The 12,765-nt window shown below is 38.0% G+C and overlaps 1 protein-coding gene across 1 annotated transcript in view; it reads left to right on the top strand.

The window, feature by feature from the left end:
• The window catches only part of GALNT2 (polypeptide N-acetylgalactosaminyltransferase 2), a 95,569-nt gene that overhangs the window by 72,240 nt on the left and 10,564 nt on the right, over positions 1-12,765 (top strand). Inside the window, exons 8-14 of the mRNA XM_039325317.1 lie at positions 68-155; positions 4,792-4,879; positions 6,122-6,225; positions 7,086-7,212; positions 8,650-8,742; positions 9,059-9,142; positions 10,450-10,576. Coding sequence (XP_039181251.1) covers positions 68-155; positions 4,792-4,879; positions 6,122-6,225; positions 7,086-7,212; positions 8,650-8,742; positions 9,059-9,142; positions 10,450-10,576 — 711 coding nt within the window. The remainder of the gene's footprint in view (positions 1-67; positions 156-4,791; positions 4,880-6,121; positions 6,226-7,085; positions 7,213-8,649; positions 8,743-9,058; positions 9,143-10,449; positions 10,577-12,765) is intronic.

Raw genomic sequence — 12,765 nt, 5'->3', positions numbered from 1 at the left:
TTTTGTAACATGCAAAAGAACACAAGAGCCTATTGTTCATTAACCTTTGTTTTGAAACATATTTTAGGACAAGACCCGGGTTGTATCTCCCATAATTGATGTAATTAATATGGACAATTTCCAGTATGTGGGGGCCTCGGCTGATTTAAAAGGCGGTATGTATTTTAATGGAATATGAAGCCTTTCCCGGGTCTCTAAATGTGTCACAATAATCCAAATACTAACTTGAGAAACGTATATCTTTCTATCTCTGTGTAAATAAGTGGAGTAAAATGTCAGAGCATGCTTCCAGCCTTTAGAGCAATGATCTTGTTCATGTTTTTAGTCAGTGCGCAACAGAAATCTTGCAGGAGAGTAAAGCCTTTCCTGCTAAAAGACCCAGATGCAAGGGATGGAAACCATTTCTGCCTAAGGCAGGCATGTCAAACTCGCGATGTCATGTGACGTCGCATGACGTATCGCGACTTTTCCCCCATTGCCGGCAATGGGTAGGTGCGATTTTGGCATGATGCATCCGGCCAGCAGGCCGGCAGTTTGACACGGCTGACCTAAGGTCTTGAAGAGGTGCTATAGAAAATATATACAAATATCCTGACACACTACAGAGCAGCTTTCTGTGTTTTTATAGTTCCATGGGCTCAGAGGTGGGAACTGCCAGTTTTGAACCTGTGAGGTTTGTGTCTCAGCTTTGTCAATGTCAATGAGACTTGGGAAATTGAAATAAAATATCTGTTTTCTTTTCCTTACTTTCTAAAACATTTCTATATATACCCAAAAAAGGGTTCAGCAGGTGATGAAAATGGAAAAAATATTTCCTCTCCTAAGTGGGATGTATGAATTCAGTATCTGGGAGCAGATTTACATTCAGGACCTGCAAGTCTGGTCCATAAAGGAGAAATACAACTGTATCTAGATTAGGATGGAATTGAATTCTAGGATAAGCTCAGCATGTTACTATCAGTTATTTATTCTTGGACTAGAATTCTTCAGCTCAGGTAGCAGCAGCACCAAACTGACTTCAAGAAAAGCTAATCAGGGATCAGGTCTAATTGGCACCTGGAATGGGGGAAACTACCAGGGTTATTCTAGGGCAGGGGTCTTCCAACTTGGCCCTTTTATGACTTGTGGACTTCAACTCCTAGAATTCCTCAGCCAGCATGCCTGGCTGAGGAATTCTGGGAGTTGAAGTCCACAAGTCATAAAAGGGCCAAGTTTGAAGACCTTTATTCTAGGGCTATTGGCTAAACCAATGATTCTCAACTTTAGATACTTGAAGATGTGTGGACTTCAATTCCCAGAATTCCCCAACCTGCATGGGTGGCTGGAGGATTCTGGGAGTTGAAGTCCATACAACTTCAAGCGGTCAAGGTCAAGAAACACTGGGCTAAACTGAGAAGTTCAAAGAACATCAGAGAAGATAGTTAATATCAAATCACATCCACCTCTCTGCTGAGAAATGTACGTCATTATGCCTTTGAACTCACCAAGAGTCAAGCTTATCTAGCAGAATGTTAATTGATTCATTTAAATAGATGAAAAAGAGAAAATAGATTGGGAATTCCAGCACATTGTTTATTAATTTCAAGCCTCTTGATCATGGGTACTCAAAACATATTGAGCTTGAACATTTTGAAATGGTTACTTTAAATCTGAAGTGGGTTGCTTGAGCTATTCTACAATTGTTTTGATCTTTAAATATCCCTATATGAACTCTGAGCTGACTGTTCTGAATTTGATTCAGAGCTATTCTGAATTCAAATCACTTCTGGAATTGTTGGAACATCCTGTTTTGAAATCAAAACCACTGTTTCAAATTCAGAATATTTTGTACCCTCCACTTGAAGCTGTCATCAACTCCTGCAGGATAATATGCTCAGAGGCATCTACAAAAAGCCAAGCTTGCATCACAAGGATGATATATGTGGTGATGCAAATTCCACCTTACTTGTGTCTCAACATTTGATGCAAGTACAGAAATTGAATTTTTTAAATATATATTTTGATGCATTCTTTGCCATTTATCTCTCTGTTCTATTGACATCTGTTCTGGTGCTAGATATATAGCTGATTCCCTGACAATTTAAATGGTATGATTCTGCATCCCATCTAATGTGAGAAAAGAACTGTGTTTATGTCTGCATGTAATGTACCTTTATAAACGTGCTTTGCTAAAATCATGGAATAATGCGAAGGACCAAACAAATATACTTTCTCTTTAGCTCTGTGCAGGGAATTAATTGCAATATACCCATAGTATTTTAGCAATGGTGAAGTAGCCAATGTTATAGTATTGAGGATTTAAAAGAAGATAAGGAAGAATACTGAGCACTGATTCTTGATTTCAGGTTTTCGTATTTGTCCTTTGTGTGAGGGATTTCTTTTGTAAAAGGAATTAGGAAAGCCTAGATTTGAATTTTCTTGAATTCAAAGGTGAAAGCAAAGGGGGAAATCTGGGGTGCTAATAACAGTCAGAGGCATTGCTGTCAAAATCTGTTGTAGCTAAGATTAAGAACACATTTGTATTCTTGACATCAATCACCTCTCCTGAGTACTCTGTTACACCTTGAACTACTGTGTATGGCACCTATTGTGTTTGTTGCTCTGGATATTTGATGATCATGGCAGTCTATTTTGGTGTGCTATAATAGGTAGAATCTCTTGAATATAAAAGTGCTGCTTGCATTTTGCCATTCTCCGCATAATTATACATTAAGTAATTATGCAATTTGGGATTAAATGTAGTTGTGAAAAGGGTTGAAAAAGAAGACATTGGAGTATATGCAGTATGAAAAAATAAAAAGGTGACATTGGTGTGGCCCTGTAACCATACAGGTTATCTCAGTGCCGGTCCGCTGTGACCCTCTAATGAAACTGAGTTGATATATTCATGTTATGTATTAGTGTCAGTAGTATTTCTTTAATATCAGGGACACCTCAGGTTTTCCTGTGCTCTATTCACGTTCCAAAAGAGCCCCCTAATGTTTACTGCAGTGTATATACATGTTGAGGTTTTGCATTCATGATTGCTTTTAACTTCATTCTTATATCAGTGGTATTTTATAAAGTGAAATACAGTGAAATATAATCTTTCTGCTGTAAATGAAGACTTGGTAATTTCAGCATGCTGCCCTATTACCCACCACAGTGTAAGATTAAAATGACGCATGTTTTTCCAAGTGAAACAGCTATAATTTCCAAGGGTGGAAGTTAGATCTTTTTTTAGTATGGTATTCTATTAGCATGGAAAAGTACTGTTAGTCATATGTGCCTAAAATGCTAAGAATGCAGCTAAACGGCTTTTGAAATATTGTTTACAAACATAGCATTTGTGACATCTTTTGGAAATTACATGCTGGAAAATGCTTAACATGATTAAAATGGAAGATAGTTTTAATCTACCTTTTATGGGAGGACTCGGAAGCTTACCTTCTGATAAATTAACAGAGAGGAAAGCTATTGTAGTAACAGGCTGAATAGTAGCAGCAATATGAGCAGGAGGATAGTTAGCAGGAGGCTGTCCAATCAAGGCATCTCCCCTCACCCCCATTGTTATATTCTGATGTTGTATGATAGCTGGAAAATGGTTTCTGCCAAAGACAGTTCTTGGAGAAGAGGAGTTTAAGCAACAGATGGTTCCCATGGAGCTTGAGGAGGTGTCAGTGGATTGCCATTGCTTCAAATGTAGTCAGATGGTATCTACTGTGGGAGTGGAGTGGAGAAGCTAAAATAACAATTTTGGAAATAGCAGCTGGGGGTAGAAGACTTGGCAGGAAGGACAAGAAACACAGATTCGAGCTTCTGACTTCAATGCCATCTCCTGATCAGATCAGCTGATGCCTGCTGCTTACACACAGATTTCTTTGGTGATTTCCTCCAAGCACAAAATAAGTCAAAACAGTTTTAAAGTATAGCAAAATACAGAAAAATGGAACGAGAAAAATATTCAGATTGCTCATTGACATTTCAAGACTGCTGAACCTGACAGGGTTTCTTGTAATCCGAATTAAGTTGTCATTGTGAAGAATATTTTTTGTGGTAATCTCATAAAAGGATGGAAATTAGGAAATAAACGTTTTTTTATATATAAACTGAACATTATTTATTCTAATGTTTAATAAATCTCACTTTTCTACTTAAAAAGCACTCAGATTTGTCTTAGGATTTTATTAATATCATCTTAACTTCTATAACAGGGGTTCTCAACCTGTGGGTCGGGACCCCATTTGGGGTCGAACGACCATTTCACGGGGGTTGCCAAACAACGAAGTCCGCCATTTTTTCCCCCTTTTCCTTAACTGTGCTACTCCCTTTTATTCCATTGGCTTTTGAAAGCCAATAGAATAGACTCTCTTGAATAGAGTCTAATTCTGTTGGCTTTCAAAAGCCATTAGGAATTGTCCAGGCTGTCTCTGCCCTGCTGAGCCCGCCAAAAGTCCCATTCTGCAAACAGTGCTGCATCAGTTGAGTAGTCCTCAACTTACGACCGGTTGAGTAGTCCTCGATTTATGACCGGTTGGGGATCGCGGCATTAAAAAGGTTGAGAACCACTGTTCTATAACATCTATTTCTGAAAGTGTCATATAACGGGGAAAAAATCAGGTAAAATGAAGCTAGCGTTATGTCCAGCTGAATTTTACCAAAACCATATCTGAATAGCTTCATGTCTATAATCTGTAACTCAAAAGACCATATATCTTCTAGGCAAAAGTTAAAGGGGACATTTATTAATATCCAGCATATACTTTGTGACTTTTCCGTTTTTCCATTCTGTTTCTTCCTGTAATCTCTTAGGCTTTGATTGGAATTTGGTATTCAAGTGGGATTACATGACCCCTGAGCAAAGAAGAGCACGACAAGGAAATCCAGTTGCTCCCATAAAGTATGTTCCTGCCAACACCCTTCCCCTCACAAAACAATATTGTTGTTCTTAGTAAGTGCAACTTTGAGTTACCATCTCCGAAGTTAGACTTGGCAGGCTCCTGTTGAATTAATTGATACCTCATAAAACACAAAGCCAGTATTGCCAAATGCAAGTGATGTTTCAAAATACTGCAGACTCATACTTGAAGACAAACATTACTATTTTCTGCCATTTTTCATACCTTACAACAAATGTATTGCTTTGACAGTCATTAACAGTGCATTATTATATGAAACTATTACTGTTATTATATGAATTATTTTTAATTCATATAATATAATATAATATAATGAATTATTATTATTATATGAAACTATTATTATTATTATACATAGCGAAACACTGCCTGCACAAAGTATACATTCAGTTGTATAAATGATAATGTTTAACAGCATTAAATTGAAATCTATTCTGCATGAGCCTTGATTTATTGGCTTACTTCCTTGTTGTGCAACCACACCTGGAAAGTGGAACAAATGATGCAAAGCTCTCCAATTAACATGGTGGCCAAATCAGCAGATAGAGAATTACTTGATCTCATACTAGTGTGCTGGTACCAAGAAGGTGTAACAAGAGATAAAAACATATATTTTTTTCTTGTGTCCATACTTTGATTATTACTAGTAATACTCAAACTAGATAGACTAAAATTTTAATTTATCCAGTATTATTAAAAGAATCATTTCTCTTCCATGCAAGTTTCAAAATTGGTACTGCTACAAAATTATGTTATGCATAATAACACTGCTACCACTTGCAGTGAATTTTATAATTCTGCAAGATGACTTGAAAGCATGACTCTTACAACGTAGCAGAATATCTATTTAAGTTGGACAGTGATCATTGGGAGACTCTATTATTGAAAATGCTAGTAAAATAATTCAAAGATAGCATTATTTGAGAACCAACTTATATTGTGCAGAATAACTATGGCTTGATATTATTATTATTTTGTATAGCATTTCAGAAATTTCCTGTAACCAATTACACATCTAAGGAATTAAGACCTAGTTGACCATATACAGTATAAATCTTCAGTTCATGAGTGAGTGATAGAGTTTTCCATTGCAGCAATGATTATAGATGGCTAAAAAGGAATTGAATAGTTTTTAAATATGGACAGAAAATACTCATTTGGAACCTTAAGATATAATGTGTGAGTATATAATAATTTATCTGCTCTTTACCTCTTCTTTTTAGAACACCAATGATAGCTGGTGGACTCTTTGTGATGGACAAACTTTATTTTGAAGAATTGGGAAAGTATGATATGATGATGGATGTATGGGGTGGAGAAAATCTAGGTATGATTTTTTTACTTACAGCATTGTTTTTGAAATGAATTGAAAAGAAATCTTAGCCTCGTTTTTGGCAGTTCATTTCTTTAGATCTCTGCCTGGAACGGATTAAAGCAGCAGTTAATACTTTTAAGTAGGTTATTGGCAAATATTCAGCCACAACAGGGCTCCATTGTAGAATTAGACTTTTCTATCAAAAAAAAAGTATGAAGTAGAAAGTCAGCGTAATGTTTAAAGAAAGCAGGCACAGGATCTTTATCTTTTTAAAAGTCATATATTACTTGAAATGCATTTTGTGCTAATTAAAAATACTTGCTGAAGTGTTCCATTTAACAAGGTTGTGAAGATATTCCATGCATTTTAAATACTTAAAAGTAGGGCATGTAGTTCATAGGAATAGTCATCATCTAGATATTTTCTTTAAACAAATTAAACTAATTTGGTTTTATTAGTTTAGAAATTGATACTTTAAGAGTATTTGTGGTTTTATATTAAATTATAAATCTCAATTTCATTTGCTCATTCTGACACTTAGGTGCTCATCAAATAATTGTATGATGTCCATATTATTGCGGTTATCTGCTAAACATTGGATTCTAAGCCACCTTTTACTTATTTGAACTGCAAACACAAAAAGTGGCCCATTTTGGATAGAGAAACATAATAACTTAATAGTAACATAAACTTAATTTCTCAATAAAAGGTGAACATGATTCTCTATCCCTTTGTCTCGATTAAAAGCAGAGGATTTTTCAGTTTTTTTAAAAATATGTATTCTTGTTAGATGGAAAAGAAGGATGCATAGCAAGATGGGGAAAAAAGAAAAAAAAAACCTATTCCGTATATTGGTTGCTTTCTGAATGCAGAGATTTCATTCCGTGTGTGGCAATGCGGTGGGAGTCTTGAAATCGTCCCATGCAGCCGAGTTGGTCACGTCTTCCGCAAGCAACATCCTTATACCTTTCCAGGAGGAAGTGGAACTGTTTTTGCAAGGTAAATTTCATTCATTCATTCATTGTATATGGTTGCCCATATCAACAAGTGACCCTGGATAGCGAACAGTCTTAAAATAAATTAAAAACAAATTTCCATCATAAATACAAAAATTAACATGCACAGCAGCCAAGAAAAATGTCATAATCAGTTTTTTGTTAGCACATATAATCAGGAGATGGGGTCCTTCACCAAACAATGAAAACAAGACCAAAACCAAAACAATACCAGTCTAATGTATAATGGTTTTTTTTGTTTTTTGTTTTTTTGCTTATCGGACAGTAAAAGCTTGCATGTAATTTTGGATTAGTTTATTTTAAAACTTCAACATTATCATTAAAATTGGAAATAAACTGTCAGAACAATGTAATGACCTAGATTAGGGATGTCAAACTTGCCATGTCACATGACGTTGACATGGCAAGTTTGACATTGCCAGAGCTGGGGTGGGCGCAGTTTCGGCATGATGCATCCGGCCCGTGTGCCGGCCCCTGACCTAGACTATAGCAAATCCTTTGTTATAATTATTCATACTATATAATATATAGTATATTTTTAGTTTGGAAACTGTTTCCAGATACATTTATTGTATACTATCCATGTGTTAATATATTCCTTGGTAATCCAGCAGGTTTCTTTCATTTTTTTTTTGTTAAAAATAGAAAAAGAATCAGTGTGTGTCCAACATATATTCAAGTTTTGTATAGATCTACCTCAATTATCAGATATTAGCCTCTCTACCAAATTGCTTAATAAGAATGGCATTTGGCTAGTAAAATCTGGGGGCTGACTTTCACAAATCTGGGAAGCATCTTGTTGAGAGAAGCCTTAGGATTTGGCGCTTGCTAAGTGGTAGGTTTGAACAAAGGGAATTGAAGATTGAGCCGAAGAAATCAGAACTCTTTTGAATAGCCAGAAATGTGCTTGACATGCTTTAAAAGATAGAACCACATCGGGGAAAGTGGAATACTGCATCCCTTCTAATCTCACTTCTTCCAGTAGTTTTGGAGTAACATGATGAAGTATCTAGAAAAGACTACATAATCTGTTTTTTCATGTGAGCTGTCCTGAGAGCACAGATGTGCTGAAGGCATAAAGTATCTGTGATTTAAAAATGAGACTGTCTCTGTACAAGATAAATGAGTATTACTTCTATTTAGCCAGGGCTTTGGAGTATGGAAGAGTGCTAGATGTACTCTTTAGTCTAAGTGTAGGGATTACAGTGATGAGGAATTAATGATCCTTCATGCCATTTTCCTTCCACAAAGACCAACCCTGAAGAAAGGAGCTAAAGAACACAAAGCCAACAAATTGTGTTTTTGAGAGCTAATTTATTCTGCATAGCGGTTTCCTTAAAAGTGGAAGGCTTTTCACTATCCAAAGGAGTAAACCAATACCAGGGAACAAAATTAATACTGTGCCTTAAATTATTTCCAGAAATACACGCAGAGCAGCAGAGGTCTGGATGGATGAATACAAAAATTTCTATTATGCAGCAGTGCCTTCTGCCAGAAATGTACCTTATGGCAAGTAAGTCCAGTCATTTCTTTCAGCCATTTGAGCCTATTGTCTGGAAGTGGCAGGTTTGAAATAAATGGCATTAAAATAAGCACCAAACCTTAACTTTAATCTTTGACTAAAATCAGAAGAAGGCAAGATGGTATTGCCCGTTTTAGGGCTTCTGCTCGCTAGTGGCTAGGGCAGCTGGAATGATAGGAATTGAGGCCTAAACGTTACAGAACATACCAAGCTTCTAGCTTCTTATTTAAATTACAGGTTGTCCATAAAAATAGCTTTTGGATTGGCGTAGTTTTTAGATGCAATGAAAAGCTTTCTCTCTCGACAGTATTCAAAGCCGAATGGAGTTGAGAAAGAGACTTAACTGCAAACCATTCAAGTGGTACCTTGAAAATGTATATCCTGAATTAAGGTAAGTTTTTATCCCTATGTAAAATTATTTCAACTGATGCCAGACTGGTAAATGTACTCGGGATTTTTTGTCTTCTGGGCCTTCCTTCTAATCCAGGGGTGTCAAACTCGCAACGTCACGTGACGTGTCGCGACGTATTCTCAAGTTTTTTTCCATTGCCGGCAATGGGGTCAGCGCAGTTTCGTCATGACACATCCGGCCCGCGGGCCAGCAGTTTGACATCCCTGTTCTAATCTCTTTTTCGTCTGACCTAATGTCTTCATAACCTGCAGCATGGTTAGGTGGTGGATATCAGCTTAAGACAAACTCTGGGTGCCAATTGCCCATGTGCCATAGAGAGTTGTTCTTCAGCAGCCAATTCAGTCAGCTGAATAGTGAGATCTGGGTCTTAAAGTAAGGAAGCATTTCTGCGTTGTTAGTCATCCCTTTTTACCTCCGAAAATTGTTGGCTTATTGGAAATCTTAATGATAGAACTAGATAGTCTTGATTGTACAGCAGTGATAAGAAGAGCCAGGGCAGATGGTAGGAATGTTTGCATAGCCCTAAGTATAACCTCTTCATTTCTCTACCTCTTGAAGAGGAAGTAATTTTCAAAGTGGGAATAAGAATGGATCTGCACCATTCAGAAAGCAAATGGCACTGATGATCAAATGCAATTATATTTATTTTCATTCCTTCATTTAATGAAAGAAATAGGTTTAACCCAATCAGTACAATATAATTTTCTTATAGCGTAATCAGCAAATACACGCTGCCAGAATTAATTGTATGCTAAAATAACCTTATAAGCCACCCGAAGTTGTCGTAAGCCATCCAGAGTCACTCATGTGTGAGTTGGGCGGCTATAAAAAAAAATTGTTTAATAAATAAGTAATTCATTTCTTTATCAACTTTAATTCTAATTCCATTGAAGTCTGAGGACTTGCTGATTGGGAAACTCTCTTTGTAATTGCTCACTCTGTATCATTGCTCTCGAGGTCTCCAGCTGTTCTGGAGCTTAGAATGAAGTTTGGGGGTTTGGTGAGAAACTGAGTAAAACTAAAATTCTGGAAAATTGTGCTGAATTGCATAGATCAGGGATCTTCAAACTTGGCCCTTTTATGACTTGCGGACTTCAACTTCCAGAATTCCTCAGCTAGTGTGCCTGGCTAAGGAATTCTGGGAGTTGAAGTCCGCAAGTCATAAAAGGGCCAAGTTTGAAGACCCCTGACGTAGATGCATCTCTAACATTGATATCAAGTAGAATAAGTTTTTAAAGTTGCATTTTGGTTAGAATTAACAAGCTTCTCTCTCTCCCCCCCCCCAGGGTACCTGATCACCAGGATATAGCTTTTGGGGCTTTGCAGCAAGGAACTAATTGCCTTGACACATTAGGCCATTTTGCAGATGGCGTTGTCGGTGTTTATGAATGTCATAATGCTGGGGGAAATCAGGCAAGTATAGTAATAATAGATAAAAAAATCATCACCTGGTTCTTAAATAGGAGTGAAATATCAACTTGAGTTCTAATTCTTTGCAACACACCTACATGAACTTTGATCATATAACCGTGGGAGCCTCAACATCTGTAACTTAAGACACCGATCGTAAATCTCTTCATTCAGCACCATCGTAATTTAGACTGATTATGAGCAAACAGTCATTAAGCAAGATATATATATATATATATATATATATATATATATATATATATATGTAGGTCTTTGGTTGTTCGGGTTTTCTCCCACGTAAAATTGGAAGTGTCTTGGCGACGTTTCGACGAAGTCCCATTCGTCATCTTCAGGCTGGTGCTTTCAGCTTCGTGCCTCGAGCAGCAATGTGTGGTCTTAGCTGTTTCTTCCTTTTAACTGCCAGTGGGGGTATGAACTGATTGGGTGGGAGCTTGGCTGTGTTCTGATTGGGTGGAGGTGTGCTCTGATTGGTTAGGGGCGTGGCTGTGCTCTGATTGGCTGGGGGGTTGGCTGTGCTCTGATTGGCTGGGGGGTTGGCTGTGCTCTGATTGGCTGGGGGAGTGTTCTGTTTGGTTGTGCTCAGGTTAGTCTGAGTTGCAGAGGGATTCAAGATTTTGGGCTGCCCTGCCATTCCTTGGCTTCGCGTTCGTGGTCGTGCTTCCTCTTCATGGAGGGTGTCAGTTTGCTTCATGTATGGATTGGGGGGGTTTAAAGTGGCTAATGATGCAGCTGTGGTCTGGCTTCTGGTTTGTGGTCGTGCCTCATAGTCAGTGTGGCTTTGGGTTTGTTTTTTGCGTGGATGTTTGGTGGTGACCTCCTGTGTGGTTTTTGTGAGTGTGGGTCTGGTATCATTTTTTGTGTTAGGGAGTCGTTTGTCAATGAGGGCGGGTTTCCAAATGGCTGGTAGGCGGGAGGTATCATCTCGCTTGTTCATGCTGTGTGGGCGTTTTTCTATCTCGATGGCTTCTCTGATTATTCTGTTATTAAAATGTTCACTTTTGGCAATGGTTCTGGTATTTTTAAAGTCAATTTCATGTCCTGTAGCTTTAAGGTGTTGGACCAGGGAAGATGTTGGTTCCTCTTTTTTGATTGAGTTCTTATGTTCTTCAATGCGTGCACTTATTCTTCTGTTGGTTTGTCCGATGTATGTGGTGGGACAAGTGGTGCATGGGATTTCGTATACTCCTTGATTTTCTAATTCAATTTTATCTTTGGGGTTTCTAAGGATGGTGGATATTTTTCTGTTTGTGCAGAATGCTGTTTTGATGTTGTGTTTATGGAGGATCTTACTGATTCTGTCTGTGGTGCCTTTTATGTATGGGAGGAGGGCTTTGCCGTTTTCTTGTTCTTTGTCTTGGATTTTAGTGGGGGTTTCTTTTTGGATTAGGTTTGTAATCTTATTTCTATGGAATCCATTGGATGTTAGTACATTGGTGAGAGTGTGTAGTTCGGGTTTTAGGTGTTGTTCGTCAGCTAAGCGTTTTGTTCTGGAGATGAGTGTCTTGGCTACAGAGTTGATCTGTGCTGGGTGGTGGTGTGAGAGAGCGTGCAGATAGCGGTTTGTGTGTGTTTTCTTCTGGTAGATGGTGTGTCCTAGGGAGCCATTGGATTTCTTGTAGACTAAGACATCCAGGAAGGGAAGTTGGTTGTTAGCTTCTGTTTCCATGGTGAACTGTATTTTGGGGTGTAGGCTGTTGAGGTGTGTGAGGAAGTTGTCCAGTTTTTCTTTCCCATGTGGCCAGATTATGAAGGTGTCGTCTACGTATCTGAGCCAGAGTTTGGGTTTGTGATCCGATTTTTCTAGAGCTTGGGTTTCAAAGTGTTCCATGTAGAGGTTGGCAATGACAGGTGAGAGGGGTGATCCCATGGGTGCTCCTTCTGTTTGTTTGTATTTTTGTCCATTATAGATGAAGTATGTGTTGGATAGGCAGTGGTTGGTCAGATCTAAGATGTGTTTGGGGGGGTTATATTTGTTTTGAATAGCTGTCAAGGCTTCTTTGATAGGCACTTGGGTGAAGAGGGATATGACATCGAAGCTCACTAGTAGGTCGCTGGGCTGTAAGTTTTGTTTCTTTATGATCTCTATAAACTGGAATGAGTTTTTTACGTGTGAGGTAATGGATTCTGCATAGGGCTGTAGTTGTTTGGCGAGAAATTTGGCTAGGTTTTGT

The sequence above is a fragment of the Crotalus tigris genome, unplaced genomic scaffold (genome assembly GCF_016545835.1).
Source record: "Crotalus tigris isolate CLP2741 ecotype Arizona unplaced genomic scaffold, ASM1654583v1 scf7180000024326.325410, whole genome shotgun sequence".
In the NCBI taxonomy this organism is placed as follows: Eukaryota; Metazoa; Chordata; class Lepidosauria; order Squamata; family Viperidae; genus Crotalus; species Crotalus tigris.
The sequence above is the reverse complement of the archived record's forward strand: the minus strand, read 5'-3'. Positions and strand labels throughout refer to the sequence as shown.